The sequence below is a fragment of the Calonectris borealis genome, chromosome 3 (assembly GCF_964195595.1).
Source record: "Calonectris borealis chromosome 3, bCalBor7.hap1.2, whole genome shotgun sequence".
NCBI classification, from domain to species: Eukaryota; Metazoa; Chordata; class Aves; order Procellariiformes; family Procellariidae; genus Calonectris; species Calonectris borealis.
Genome location: NC_134314.1, coordinates 60,807,013 through 60,822,221, shown reverse-complemented (window position 1 = coordinate 60,822,221; position 15,209 = coordinate 60,807,013). Strand labels below are relative to the sequence as shown.

The window sequence follows — 15,209 nt, the reverse complement described above, 5'->3', positions numbered from 1 at the left end:
AGGTTTGAGGATCTTGGGACAGATCAATGATGGGAATTAGGCCTGGACTGCCTGTTAAGTTTCTGCAGCTTTTGAGCAGATGCTGTGCTCTGCTGGGGATGTTTTACTATATGGCTTTCGCAGCAGGGAGTGTGTATAGCCTGAAGCAACCAAAAGAAATGCTGAAGAAAGGGGTGTGTGTTGAGCTGGCACCTCAGGGAGGGTAAGGAACTTACTCTGCCCTCTTGATCCTGCCCGTTTGCCTTCACACCTGAAGCTGCTGCTGGAGGAAGATTTCAAATCTCTCTTCCCCAAAAATAAAGTTCAATTTTTACTTCCAGGTTAGAGAAGAGACAGGAATGGGAACATGGGGAGAGAGTAGTGATCTGATTTGTCCCTCTTTCTGCCCCCCTCCTCGCCCTTTTATCCAATAGCTCAGTTGTTAGTCCCCGGTGCAGCTGGATTCTTTCCCTTGTTCTAAAGGACTTCAAACCCATGACTTCTGAAGTACAGATGTTTTAATATAGTCAGGCAGTTGAACGAGACCTGTGCTGCCAGTAAGTGAAAGTCAGTATGTACACCTGTTGGGGAGCTCTTTCCATTTTGATTTGTAGACAATGAGCTTACTTCTCCTTTCAGCAAATGCATTTCGCCAGCCATCCCCTCTGATTTGTATCAAAGGCCAATGTTTGCTTTTAAGAACAGGACAAATAATTAACTAGTTCTGAGTAAGACATTTTCAGAAAAGGTTACAGAAACTCATTTTGTCCTCTGGTCTGTTGGAATCACAAATATACCAAACATAGCTACGGGAGATTCTGAAGATAATTACAGTTGTTTGTTTTGATCAAGGATTTTGTGAGCAGCCTAATACCATATTCTCTGGTTTCTTTTCTGTTTTAAAAGCAAGTACAGCCCTTCGTATGAAAACCAGCCTAACTAAATTACCATGAGTGCTAGCACAAGAGCTCCAGGCTGAGTGAGATGAAATAGAATCCCATTTTACCAATTTCAAACCTAAATGCTTTATTTCATAGAATACTTGCTTATCATCTTAAAGTGACAAGTACCTGTAAGCAGCAGATGATAAGCAGTTATATTTTCTTTACAATTATTAAACACTACAAGCTTCATCTGGTTTTGTTCCCCTTCAGAAATGGCCTAAAAACAAACAAGCACTAAATGCACAAAATAAATTAGAAACCTCAAAATCGGTACTCCCAATCCCCTAATTAAATGGCGTGCTAGCTTTTTTATTTCCTAGGGGCTAGTTTGCCAGCTCCCTCCTAAGCAAACTAGATTTCCTATTACATTGTGAAATGCCTGTCTTGTTCCCTTGCCTCTGTGTACTGGGACAGCCCGCGTGCTTAATGGGGGGGTGGATTCTGTGCCAGGCGTTTAAAGGTTGGATGCTGGGGATCGCTTTTAGCAACATAGATACTTTATCATGTTTGCTGCTGACAGAAATACCCTTGCCAAATGGGCAATCTAGTTAAGCTAGGTGTTCTTGCTGAATGCTTGGTTCGCTATGTGATTTTTTTACCATGACATAGATTCCTGTGTCTGTGGTTATCTGTTCTCCTGAAAATGAAGAGATGTGGTAGATTTTATAGTATTTTAATATAAACAAAAACTATCATCTCATCAGTATTTTAATTTCCTTTTTCCTCTCCATTCTGCTCCACAGTGCATTTCTCTAGCTATGCTGTGCAAGTTGAAAATCACTTAATGTATGGAGTTACAGAAAAACCACATAATGCAGTGTGGCCGTGGCTTAGCTAAAATTGACAGAGAACACGTCTCCTACTGAAGGTAATGGTTTAAATGTAAAAGATGGGAATTACCGGTTACTACTTTTTCCTAGCTTGATCTGGGGAGTGCATTTGCCACTCTGATGATGATTGGCTATTAAGCTCTCAGCAGCCTTACTTTAACTAATTTTAGTACTTCACAGCTGCAATCAGCCAGCAGGAGCCAAAAGCAGCATCACGGGTGTTCAGCTGAACAGAGGTCTGCCTCTCCACTTCGGTCAAGAATCCCCAAGGATAATCACTGATAAAATTATTTGTAGACTGGCTGAAAATCCTGAAATTCAGTATATAGCAAGTCAAGTTCTTGTATTTTGCTTCTTACTTTCTTCAACAGTACTACTCTCACATGAAGTAAAATGTGTGCACATGGCAGAAGCGTTCTTACTGAATGTTTTTGCAGCACAAAGTCAGACTTTGATTAGAGCCACTGTGTCCTAACTCAAAACAGAGAAATAAGACAGCTAGCAACTAACAAATAGAAGAAAAAACATTCCATCCTCTTTCCTTCTGAAGTCCATGTTAGTGGCTTATTTCCTTATGAAACTGGAAGGTGATTGTAAAAATCTGTGATCAGTTAGCTAGGAAAGAAGGAAATCTTCCTTATTCCATCCTAGCCTCCTCTGCGCTTTCCTTTGTTCACTGACCCTCTGATCTCACCTGTGGGCAGAGGAAACAAACCGGAGGGCTGGCACAGCCTTGCCCAAGATTAGACACGTCAGCCACCATTACAGTAAGGAGAACATTTTAGAAGTTCAAATATACCATTTTTAAAAATCAGCCCTTGTAATTCCCTTCAAATGGTTGTTTGCCTACAGCAACTTTTGTCTGAAGATGTGTAGTACCTATGTATCAGCTACTGTCCCTTTCTATTCAGGAATATGGGTACTAAGAATTGGAGTTTAATTAGCTTTATTTTAAAGATTGAGTCCAGAATCAACTAATGCTGTTTCTCAATTTGAAAAAATGTAAACCAACTGCCATAGACAGAAAAGACAAGCTGTGCTTTTCAAGATCTGGCTTCTAACCTTCTCCAATACACAGAAGTCAGTTTGTAGCAATCTACGGGGAGATGCATTTCTAATACAAGCACAAAACTACCTTTTCTGTGCTGCCATTAGTTTTGCGATGAACAGATAAACAGCAATATAGTCCTTAACATCCATGTTCTTTGTTATAGGGTCAAGTTTGATAACTTACGCGCTTTTATTTCAACATTTCTGCTGTTAAAATAAGGCTGCGTGTGATACTTCTGCCTGCCATAACAGTGAAGCGAGTTGATTGGCTCTTCAGATGAGAAGCGAGTGTTAAGCCCATGTGAGCATTAAACCTGCAACTCACGATTTTTCAGTCGAAAGACGTACTCCTACGGTGTTGTGTTTGAGAGACAGCCAGTCAGGGATGCAAGAGCTTCAAGATACCACTCGGAGCGAGTCCTCCCTTTTGGCAAACACAGAAAGCTGTGATCGTTTTCTTTAAAGTGAGGTTCAATTAAACTGGAGACATATCTAAGATTGTTACTGATAAAATGTAGTTTTATTAAATTATAAATTCCGTAACAAAAACGAGACAGATCAAGAAAGACCTCAAAAACAAAACTACAAAGACTAGATGGCAAAGCCAGTGAAAATGCCATGAAGAGTGTATAGGTAAGAATTTGCAACAAAAGTTAACAGCATATTTACATTTCCACTGAAGGAAGGTAAATGATTGCTCATCTAGTAAAAACACATTTTAACTCCAAACTCACATCTATTTTCTCACATTAAATTAAGCATCCTGTTCACACCCAACATCTTGCCTGCTCCCACATTGCTTTAGTGTTCTTTTCATACATCAATCCATGCAGAAAGTAGTAAGACACTTAATGCAACACTCAGATAATGAAGACAATTCAAGTTGTACAGTAGATATACATTGGCCAAAAAGGGATCGAGTATCTCCAAGGGGAAAATGCTATGAAATAAACACAAGACATTTTCAAGAAAACTGGGTATTGCTAAGCAGCTTTCAAACCATTAACAAGACAACCCAGTTTCCTACAGTTAGAGTCTTCCAGCTGAGACATGTTAAGAGACTTAAGTTAAACAGGCCAAATCTGTTTCTCCCCTTCACCCCACCCTCCCATCAAACACGCTGCTAGGTTTGAGTGGACAGAAAATTTACAGATACAGGACTGAGTTTTTAATCGCATGGCTCTAGATTTAAACTTCAGTGACTGTGCACTGTCCATCTGGCCTTCTAGATCTTACACTTGTGTTTACCACCCCGCCCCCTGCCACTGGTCTATCCGCTCCTGACTGGCTTGCATTTGCGTTCAAGTGTCTCTGCTGGACAGAGGACGGGCGTTGCTGAAGGTGGGCAGACACATCCTCGCTATCACTGCTAGCATCCGATTCGGTCTCCTCAACAGAGGTGTCAGGGGCTGGCACCCTACCAGAAGATGATGATTCATGGTCTTCTTCTCCCTCTCCCCTATGACTCCTTTCAGCCATACTGTCTCCGTTTATTTGCAAGTGGGCAAAAGAGTTCTCTAGAGAATTGCTTGCATCAGGTGATGGCGTTGAAGGACTCATCAGCTGACCATCTAGTGATGGCACAGGCCTAGCAGAAATGGATGCTAGAGGCTGCACAGCTGCAGCCCCCAGAGTCGGCGTGCTGTCTGCACCATCAGCAGAGCTCTCTCTTGCCAGGTTGACAGTGTTAGCATCACAGTCCAACCTCAGCCCAGCCACTCCCTTCTTTGGTATATCTATGATGTCCCGTTTTATTTTTCTGCGGCGTCCATGCTCATTTCTCCTATACTGAACCATATTTTCAAGATCTGCTACGTATAAAAACCCAGCGATTAGCATTTCAGTGCTCTTTTTACCCTTGGAAAAGGCATCTTCCAGCTCTCTGCTGGTACGTTCATCATACTGCCACCAACCATTTCTACCTTCGTAGTACCAAGCATATTCTCCATTGCCTCTGCTTGCTGCTTTGAGTTCTTCTGGTGACAATAAGGTTGGCTTGTCAAGAAAATCCTCTGGAATCTCCTGCCGGCAAAGTGCACATCGTTTCCCAAGCCAAGAAGCTCCCTTCACACACAGATAGCAGAAAACGTGTTTACAAGGCAGACTTACTGGATGGACACATGTTTGCAGACAGATAGCACATTCGGGGACTGTCAGGGAAGGTGCTGCGTTAGCACACGACTCATTTGTCTTCCTATTTGTGGGAAGCATGTTGATCGAATGATCTATTTCGCCACAGCCAGCCATCCTGCAGAGGATCAAAGACAGATTTAAATCAGTTTATTGTGTCAACCTAAACTGGCACCTTACATCACCTTTGACCTCAACATCCACAGAATGAGATGCTTACCTTAAATTAAGGTAAGTTATCATTTATGAAGCTCAACTCAAAGAAACTGACAAGTTAACATTCTGTTTCCTGAGCTGACAGACTAAATCAAGTACTGGGAGAATTTCTTTTGCTAATCACCAATCTTTATCTGTTTAATTTTCAGCACGTTATCATGCCAAGTTAGGAAAAAAAATTTGGAATTTCCTCTGTTCTTTCTCTGAAGTAGCGTTGATTAATGAACCGCCAGTCAGCCAGTTACTTTGGAGTCTCCTCAGGAAATTTAAAGAAGCTACGATTCTTTCCTCAAGAGGTAATCTATAGCTGCAAACACTGAACTTAAAACAATCTTCACAGTACTGGTGATCATCCATTTGATTAAGGGATTGCCTGAACAGTACCTCAGACTAGCTTTCCACAGTAGAAAATATGCCTGGCAGCAGCACCCGGCTGAAGTATTCCCCCACTCCGTTTCTCAGTCCCCATGCACCACGGTATACCATCCCTCAGACTGGGCTCAGAACAACCACAGGGCTGCAGAAAGAACCAGATTTGAAAACTGAGGTGGCTTTCTCAAAAGACGCCCTGGACTCCTCTTTCCTAAACATCAAGTGAACTCCCTGATATAGCTAACTGCATCTCAGAAGGAATCGTTGCAGCCCAGCAGAAGGAGCAGTATATCACAGAAGACACACGACCATGATTTGATTGGTTTGTGAAGTCATTGCCTCTACCTTCTCTGGCCACATCTAATTTCTGTCCTTAAAGATGATTTTGTAACCAACTGTAAGAGAGCAAGGAATGCAAAACTGTGTCACTTTGGCACAGTGTAGGATTTCAGTAGTTGAAAAATTCTAGCCTAAATATGCAAATGCCTTCTCAACTACATTTATGCCACGGCAATCTTTCACAGTCTGTTTCATGGTAATTTTCCTTTTATGTTCTTATTTATTAGCAATCAAAACCAAACACCAGATATCAAATGAGGGAGAAGAACGGGCTTTGGGGGATGGGGCCTAGAAAGGTGCCTTTTTTAATTTAAATCCCCAAGGATCTTTGAGGCTGATATTCAGCAAAACAGCCTTTCAGTGAAACTAGTCTTCATTGTACAAGCAACTGGGAATAGTTCATGCAAAACTATCACAGGCATGTGGGCCAAAAGGGACCTTTAGAGGTCATATAGTCCACTTTCCTGCTTCACATGGCACTACCACCAATACTAGATCAGATCAGCCGTGGCTTTGTCTAGCTGAGGTTTTTTGAAACCTGCAAGGACAGAGATACCACAACCTCCCTGGACGGCCTGTTCTAGTGTTATACACATTTCTAGCAGAATGTGTTACTTCAAGAGAAAATGCCTAGTGTTACTGTAAAAGCCTCCACTGCTTTAAACATCTTATGAATGCAAATACATGCTGGGATTAAAAAAAAAAAAAATTATGCTTCGGTATCTGTATTTATCTTTACAATAATGTATTAAGTGCTATTTACTTAAAAATGTATTTCTGTATGCTGTCTGTCCCCTTCTATCACTATAATTTCTCTCGAAAGACCAATGCCTCTTTAATTCATTTTTTATCAAATCATTCTTTTAAAAGCTCTACAGCTCAAATATTTTTTCCTGAAGTAGCACATAATTGTATCCACCTATGTTTCAGTTTCATATCTGAATTTCTTTCTCTTAGATTAAAGACCAATCTGCATACTAGTTCTTAAATCGGCATGCTAGATAGAGACACAGCATTACCTACCATCTGGAAACTGTCTTTTTATTGTACAGTACACATCCATTTGCGAGATCCATGCTAACAATGTTGTGAACAAGTTGCTTTCTGGGAGCCTCACACTTTTGAGGTTATATTTTGCAACAGAATTTTACACCAAAACTAGGGTTTTATAACGAGAAACTTATTATTAAAGAAAAGCTATTGAGATTTCAGAATACCCACGAATACAACCCAAACAGTATCTCACAACAGAAGAGCTGAAAAGAGAAATCCATGTATTGGTTAATTTGCGCTATCCATGGCTGAGGTAAAGGATCTGAATTTTCAAGTGCTCCCATAATGAGATACTACTGTGCAAAAGGGCAGAGCAGCAGAGATTTTTACTTCCACGCTACAGTTTTACAAAAGGCTGCTTCTCCCTGAATACACTTTATAAGGTTATCCTTTTCAGAGTCAAAGAAAAGATTAAAACAACCTGTATATAAGTAACTTCTATACAAGTCGCGTTATCATAATTAAGATTTTGGAGGGGATTAAAATGCAGTGCTGGGATTAAAAATGCAATGCATTTTGACAAATCAAATTTCGATACCATGAGCCAACTTATAGTAAACTAAAAGCAGAGTGAAAGTTCTCACCTGTTCACTGAAAGCACAAAAATGCTAACATTTGAACTTTGCTCAATAGGTCACCCATTAATTTGAGGGTTCTTTGATTCCTTACTAGATCAAGACAATAATGCAGGATACGAAAACAAAGGAGTAAATGCCTTATCTTGAAATTCCTATGTGATTTTTAAGGACTCAGAGGAAAATGTTATGTGTAAAATGAATACAGCTGGAGGAGTAAACCCTTATCTCTAAGTAAGTGCTACCCAGCAACATAAAACTCTTAAAAGATAAGCACAACTGCAGTTGCATGTGCTCAGAATGCAGGACAATTACGCACTTGAAGATTCATATCAACTAAACTGATGCTGTCTCACTTTTTGTTTTTAAAGGAAGATCCTAGTTAATCCTTTTTTGTTTACCTTTTTAAGTATCAAATCTAGGTTGTAGAGCTTGTTTATAAGCTGGTATAAGGATGTACATGTAGATTTTTATTGAAGAGGTAATCCTTCAGAAAGGAGGAAAAACATCTAGGATGCTGTTCTTCCATGTTATGGCTGTGGAAGCATTTTCATTGCAACTTCATGGTATTAACAACTAAACAAAACTGACCACAGAATATTTTTCCTGCAATGAAGAGTAATATTTTATAACAAGGTTTAACTAAAACAGGCTTCATATTAGAACTGCTATCAAACAGCAAAGCTCTGTTTTTTGGAGGGTTGGGTTTCCTTAAGTCACTTCTGGCTACAGGGAAAATTACATTATTGAATAGTGCGGCTAAAAATTAATCAAACTCAAGGACAAGTTCTAAACATAATTTTATCTGAAGTATTTAGATCCTCAATTCAGGTATAAATAAAGGAACAATAAGCATCTGAACATTGCATTTTAACATAAATACAGCCTAAAGCCAACTAAGAAGGAGCTAGTCCACAATCTTGCCAGATCCCACCTCTCTATTATCCTTTTGTGGGTTTTTTTATTTTTAATATTAAAACATGTATTTAATTTGTAAGCTTAGGGTGCACAGCCTAGAGCGCCTTCATCAACACACAAAGTATGGAAGAGGTGATATATAAAAACTATATGAAAAGAGCCCAGGGCCTTCTAGGACTCTACTGGAAGAAAAAGTAAATTCCCACAAAACCTCCTCAAAACTGAGAATTTTTCAAACTCCAGGTCAAATTCTAACTGCAACTAAGCAGTCTGTCAAGGAGCTAACACGTGTAAGTCCGTTAACAAAACAACAGCTTACTTTTTCTGAATAATTTCTACTGAAGCATGCCACAAGTCTAAAATGTCCTCTCTTCAGATGTCTCCAGCTAGGGTGGCTAGGATGGCCGGTCCTCTTTCCCAAGGCTGGCTCATTCCTTACTTGTCCTGCCCAACGGTACACTACAGTGTTTCAGCTTCTCTGCAAACTAATGGAAAGCAAATAATATCACCATTACAATGTTGTACAGAGGTATGAGCAAGCAAAATACAATGCCATGGTCCTGTTACAGAAAAGAAATTACTGTGCTTTCATTTACCTGATGTAGGCTATTTTCAATAAAAATATTTTCAATAAAACAGACTTCTGTTTTATTTTTTGCAATAACCAATTTTGGTGCACAGTTTTGATGTCAATTATTTTGATGTCTGACTTAAGCAAATTATCTTCTTCTGAAGTATTATAAAGGCAATTATCTGTAACTATAGTAAGTTAATGGCTCATTTCCATAAAGTGACCATGTACACAAAAGGAGAAAGAAGACCAAAGTTAGGAGCATGTTATGTTTATGCAGATTTAACCTCTAGTAAATGACTCCTTATATTCAGAGAATTTAAAAAGTCACAATGCCTTCCTAAACCTGTTTATAAAACTATCCGTATCATATCATTCCAAAGGACCATTCAGGCTTGTATCTTGTCTCTTAACAGGGGCTAGTATCAGATGCTTGAGGAGAAAACAGTGCATGCAAACAGCTGATTTCCCCTAGGTCCTCGCCGTATTTCAAGCAGTCTATATCTGAGAGCCTTGCATCCTTGTCCTCTTTTTCAGAGATCACATGCATTCATTGCATGAATGAATCTCGGAACTGTTCAGCGCTTTTTTTCTTTATAAATTTACATATGTATGTCCTCATGCTAGCTTATAAACAAACTCTTTGACCTAGATTTGATACTTAACAAGGTAAAGAAAAAAAGGATTCATTAGGATCTTCCTTTATTTCTTTCTAACGTGCTGAAGGGCTCCGAGGTTCATTCATGGAATGAATGCATGCAATCTCTGAAAAAGAGGACAAGGATGCAACTCAGCCTCCACATCTCTGAGGTAACATACCTGTCCCCAGGCTAGCAGGTAATGTCAGTCACGATACATTTTGCCTATGTCACAACCAGTATCTGAGCTAAGTCATTTCACAAACACATAACAATCACTGGAAACCAAATACCTAAATAACTCTACAGTGTGGAAGTAGGAATCTGCAAACTCAGAGAGGGGGGGACCATCAAGATTTCACTGTCGCATTCTCACACCCTAAACAGGAAGGTCTTAACCTAAAAGAGCCACCCTTAGTTACAGAAAGTATTTGGGAATCCTCTGTAAAAAGACTGATGAGCCATAGAGTTGTATCTTCCTTCTGGGCTGTAGCTTTCAAGACAATTCTTAAGCATTTTGAACTACAATTTCCAGTTGCTGCAAAATGTTACATATAGGAACGATATGAAGCAGATCCGAGAATGTCACGTCTTATATTTCAATTTGCTGAAGGAAAGAATCACTTCAGTATAAATACAGTGCAGATCAGATATGTACAGAGTCGAGTAAAGTCAAGGAGTGATAAGTCCCTGAAGGAAGATGAAGCATTTAGTATTATAGTATTCTGTGCTACAGTCCTTCATCAAATGATCGAACATTTATCATTAATAACATCAGAGTGAAATGTTCAGATGACTTCAGTATAAGACACATTACTCAACTATGTTATTTTCTTTATAGCTGAGCTCCATGTAACATTCCGAGCAGCTATTTTTAGAAAGAGTTCCTAAGGAAAAATGCAAAAATTAACAAGCCTTTCTCCCCTCATCATTCTAGCAGCTTCCCCTTTCTTCACACATCAATCTGAAACCAAGAGCTGCAATCGCGTAAAAATTTTGGCTCTGCTAATCCACTCAGACAAGATACTATGTTTGCTATGATCAAAGAGACAGTTGCAACAAGCTTGATGCTGTGGCTGTGGTGTTCAGTCCATCTTGGGAGCTGGCTTTCTGTTACTTCTGCAGGTATCACTTGAAGCCTTTTATCTACTACCTCTTGCAATCCACTATTAGAGGTAGCACATCATAAAACCAAACGTTACGTGGGGATGGGAAAAAAAGCTTGGGTCAGTTCTGGCAGATTTCTTAGGAAATAAAAATGCATGTACGTATTCAAGGCATGTAATTATACCTAGAAGAATCCACTTAGGGCATAATTACAGGATTATGGTAAGGCAACTTTCTAATTGCTGCATAGCTCTTAAAGAGAACTAGTTCACAAACTGACTTCAGGTAACCTCTACATTTCATGACATTGTTATTTATTTAATAAGCCAGTCTTGAAAATTTTACTAAACGGGATAAAAGACACTTGTGGTTACACACCCCCCCTTTCCTGGACGATGATTCCTCCTTTAAAGTCAAGTGGGTAAGAACTGCATTCTATACTTGGCAATTAATTTTCTATGCTAGAGAAGCATGTAGTATGAGGAGTTACGCTATCTGCGGCAACCCGTAAGTATCCCTTCCTTCTGCACACTCACTAAACCCATGCATCCTATCACACACTGATTTTGAAGCTTTCATTCAAGATGCAACACATGAAGGAGAGAATCCCACTGATCAGGAGCAAAAATTTAAATTGGGCAACATCCCCTCCCAAACTGAGGCTCAGCATTTAACTGCTCTCTTTGTCTCCTTTAAAGTCTCTCAGGATGCTTGCTGGGAGAAGTCACCTCTGCTTCTTCCACGCAACTTTAAGATGTTGAAGTGGTAGACTTCCTACCAGGCCGACCTCCCAATTCAACTTCCTACCAGACCGACCTACCCTCTGTAACTCAATTATTGGGGGGGCAGGAGGGGAAAAAGAAACCCGGAATTCTGCCCTTCCCTACAAATCATCACAAGTCAAACGCTGTGGGAAGAAAGAAGGAAGGTGGCTAGTTTTTTAAATAGGAAAAATCACTCTCCTGTCTGAAGGTCTGCTACTGTCAATATAATATCAGCTCAAGGTACTGAGCCTGTCAGGTATTTTTTGTCCCTGGGCACTGGATAGCACAACAGACAAATAACCCCGCTGTTCCCTGTTCCTGCCTACTTTTCTGTATCTGTTTCTTAAACTTAGAATATCTTCAGGAACTGCTCACTGTGATGAGGCTTCAAGTTGCCTGTCGTTCCTTCCCTTTGCTATTACACGTGAATATAAAAAACAACCCTTATATGTACATTTGGAACTGAATCACAGAAGAATAGTCAAGTGCAGAACAGTCAACCATTTTGGTATTGAACTGCTACATAATTATTCAAAATTATGTTCTTCTATACTACAACTGGAGCATTGGATTTGAATTTTGAGCATATATCCTATTTCAATTTATTTAACAGAGCAAAATGTTAGTTTCTCTCTCAAATAAAATGATATTGTGTGGAAAACAAAGCAGAAACAGCTTCATCTGAAGTTATCAATGCTTCAGAAACAGAAGGTAAGTACAGGAACATCTCTTCATCTATATAGCCTTGATTAACATGCACAGAAGGGGGGGGGGAATCAATTTTAACAAAAAGACTTTTCCCCCACCGATTCCAGGAGTCCACTGTTCAATAGTCTTTAAGAATACTGCAGTTCCAGCTCTCTAAATAAACAACAATTCAATTACATCTAAATTGATGCAATATATTTTGAAGGAAGCAAGAACAACAGAACTTTTTCTTTCACTCAGTACTGATTCTGCATTATAACAATTTAAACAATCGGTACTTTGATTCACTTGGAAAGAAACCACAGCATTAACCACACAAGACTATAAAGCAAGTTCTTGCAAACATTCAATATTTAAGATTTACTCAATATGACCAAATCAATATTCAGATTTCACTGCGTCTTCAATACTATTACTAACTATAATTTCTGTTAGTGCATTTTTAGAGAGGCTCTAAGAGCTATTTTTAAGTAGCCCACTGTCCAGAGGCAGCAGCTAACAAAGTAGCAGGTCTGTATTTTTAGTATTACAAATCTGACAAAAGCAAAACGTTTTAAAGCTCTGCTCCCTACTCTTCCTTGTAATTATCCAATGTATACTTGCATACTACACTACCAGTAACAAAACCTACAATATTTCTAGTTCATATCACAGAAAAGTTATGCTAAGATTTAAAAACCCACACTTTTATTTGGTTTTAACTATTTCACCATTCTGATTATCTTGTTTGTATGAAGAACTCGTATATACTAAATATTTTGTAATAATTTTTCAGTGGTGGCAATACATACTGCGCCAAAAGCCGGACCTGTTTTCATGTCCCATTTTAACATTCTGAAGGGATGCAATCCAAACCCTTGAGCTGAGACCATCAAGCACAAAGAAACAAAAGCACTTCCATTAAAAACACCAGTTACTTCTTTTCGCATCCTTCGTAATGTGCTCCTATGACTGTTTGTGCGCCTTCCCCTCCAGGTTCACACAGCTGGTTACGGCAATCCAAGCAAGCCAGCTACAGCAGTGACATTTTGAAAGGCGAGTGACAACGCGCAGCACAGAACAATTTAAAGCGCTGCACATCGGTCTAAGAATTAAAGCGCGGCGCTTGTTTGCTCAGGGGATTCTGCCACGCGTGACGACGCTACAGCTAATGCTCCTGACCTATTTTACTACCGAACAAAACGAAAGCTGGAAATCGGGGCCCCGTCCCGGCAGACAGCGCGCCCGTAGCGCTACACAGGCGGAGGGATGCCGCCTCCCTCACAGGCAAACCCCGGCACCGAAGCGCCGGCGGGAGGAGGGCCCCGGCCCGGAGAGGGGCCCTGGCGGGGGCCTACCGCAAGGACCGGCAGGCTCGCCGGGCCGGCCTCAGCGGCGCCCGGTCCCGGCTCCCCCAGCCGCCCGGCGCCGCGGGCGGGGGCAGGCCTCCCCGCCGGGGCGGCCGGCGGCGCCCTGCGCCGCCGCGGCCCCAACGCCCGTCACGTGACGCCGCGGGCGGGGCAGGGGTGGGTGATTCCCCCCCTCGCCAAAACAATACCGGGCACGGCTCGCCGCCCCTCAGCGCGGCCGGGGCGCCGCGGCAGGCCCGCATCGCGCTGCTCCGCGCTGCTCGCCGGCCTTTTGTTCAGGGCCTGTGCCCACCGGCGCGGCGAGGCCTCGGCACCCGCCCCAGCCCGCCCGCTCCCCGCCGCGGGCAGCGGCGCCGGCGGAGGAGGGGGCAGCGCCGCGGAGGAGGGGGGCTGCTGGAGCGGCCGTTGGCGGCGGCCTCCCTCGCGGCGGCGCCAGGGCCTCAGTCAGTCAGTCGGTCGGTCGGTCGGTCAGTCAGGCACTCACCCGCCGGGCCGGCCGGCTCGCGCCGCTCAGCCCGCCGCCGCCGTCACCTGCCGCCTCCTCCGGCCCCGCCGCCGGGACAGCGGGACGCGCCGACGTCACGCGCGGGACGGGGGGGCCGAACGCGCCACTGTGACGCCGCGGAGGGGGAGGGGCAGAGGGAGGGGGCGGGGTGAGCTCACCGCCGAGGGGGCGGGCCGCGCGGTGCGCGGTGACGCCTCTGCGTGACACCGCCTCGCCTCGTCCCCGCGGCGGCGCCGTGGCGGCGGGGTCGGCGCCGCGCGCAGTTCGGCTGCTCCCGGGCTAACGGGGAGGGGGCGGCGCCCTGCGGTGAGGCCAGCGAGGTGCGTGGGGGCGCCGGGAGGGCCTCGCCGCACGGCTGAGCGCGTCGGGAGGTGGGGGCGCCCGGCCTTCCCTGACCTGGCCTTCCCTTCCCCTGCCCAGGTAGAAGCCCCCTCCCTCAGAGAGCAAAGGTCTGGAAGTGGTGGGAGCCTCCGTGTGTTTATTTCCATGAGCTTTGCCCCGAAGGCAGACGGGCGTGCTTCTTTGGGGTGCGTCGTTGAAGTGTCGCGGCATCGGTGACCCAGGCTGGTGACAGCAGAGGGGGGAAACAAACCAGCGCAGCTCATGCTTGACTGACCCGAAGGCAGACTGCGGTGGCGCCTGTCCCCACTGATGAGGGCAGGGGGAAGATGCGGCAGGAGGCGTGAAGGGTTGCCGGCCTTCCCAGGAGCACATCCTGCAGCTCATTTGCCTGGAAATGGCAGCGGCTTGGCAATCTGGTGAAGTTGCAGCTCCAACTTAACCAGGCCAGTGACTTGTGCCGCTGTGCACTGACCAGCCATGCTTGGTTGGCTGCAGGGGACGGTACTGTCCCGAGGCTTGAGCTATTCCCCTTGAGACAGGGTACAGGGGACTTGTCTGCTGTTGTCAGAAGCAATTGAAAGGTCTGCCATATTCTTGAATAAGCCAGGGTGTGAAACAGTAATCCACACATCATTTAAGCAGGAATGATACTGATTTAGATGGGGGAAGAGGGACTGTGTGTCCAGGTACTCGTTGCACATAAATGGAAAGCTGAGTGTTTCAACCTGACTAAAGGTGCAAACTGACTAGCCAAGGGCTTGATAGACCTAGAGATACTGTTGGCCGCTCTTTTTGGTATTTTAACACCCAGGAATCACA

General features: G+C 43.2%; 2 protein-coding genes across 7 annotated transcripts in view; one reads left to right on the top strand and one right to left on the bottom strand.

The window, feature by feature from the left end:
- Positions 1-3,293, top strand: part of ECHDC1 (ethylmalonyl-CoA decarboxylase 1) — a 46,711-nt gene extending 43,418 nt beyond the window's left edge. Inside the window, exons 7-8 of one of the 2 annotated variants that reach the window (XR_012672989.1) lie at positions 1,667-1,791; positions 2,968-3,293. Coding sequence is in view for 1 of the 2 variants with exons in the window: in XM_075145805.1 (XP_075001906.1) it covers positions 1,667-1,708 (42 nt within the window). In the remaining variant the exon portion in view is untranslated. Of the gene's footprint in view, positions 1-1,666 lie in introns of both variants that reach the window. The other variant, XM_075145805.1, reaches the window with a different exon arrangement.
- A 27-nt stretch (positions 3,294-3,320) lies between these two features.
- Positions 3,321-14,136, bottom strand: RNF146 (ring finger protein 146). 5 transcript variants are annotated; one of them, XM_075145800.1, is made up of 3 exons: positions 5,534-5,622; positions 4,913-5,051; positions 3,321-4,825 (listed from the first exon to the last, which is right to left on the bottom strand). In XM_075145800.1, exons 2-3 carry the CDS (start codon positions 5,048-5,050, stop codon positions 3,992-3,994), a joined length of 972 nt encoding a protein of 323 aa, XP_075001901.1. In that variant the 5' UTR covers position 5,051; positions 5,534-5,622; the 3' UTR covers positions 3,321-3,991. The 5 variants fall into 5 exon arrangements, with proteins under 5 accessions (XP_075001901.1, XP_075001900.1, XP_075001898.1 ...); XM_075145799.1 differs by lacking the exon at positions 5,534-5,622 and adding an exon at positions 14,028-14,136 and having other exon boundaries at positions 3,321-5,051; XM_075145797.1 differs by lacking the exon at positions 5,534-5,622 and adding an exon at positions 8,726-8,884 and having other exon boundaries at positions 3,321-5,051.
- Between the last annotated feature and the right edge of the window lie 1,073 nt (positions 14,137-15,209).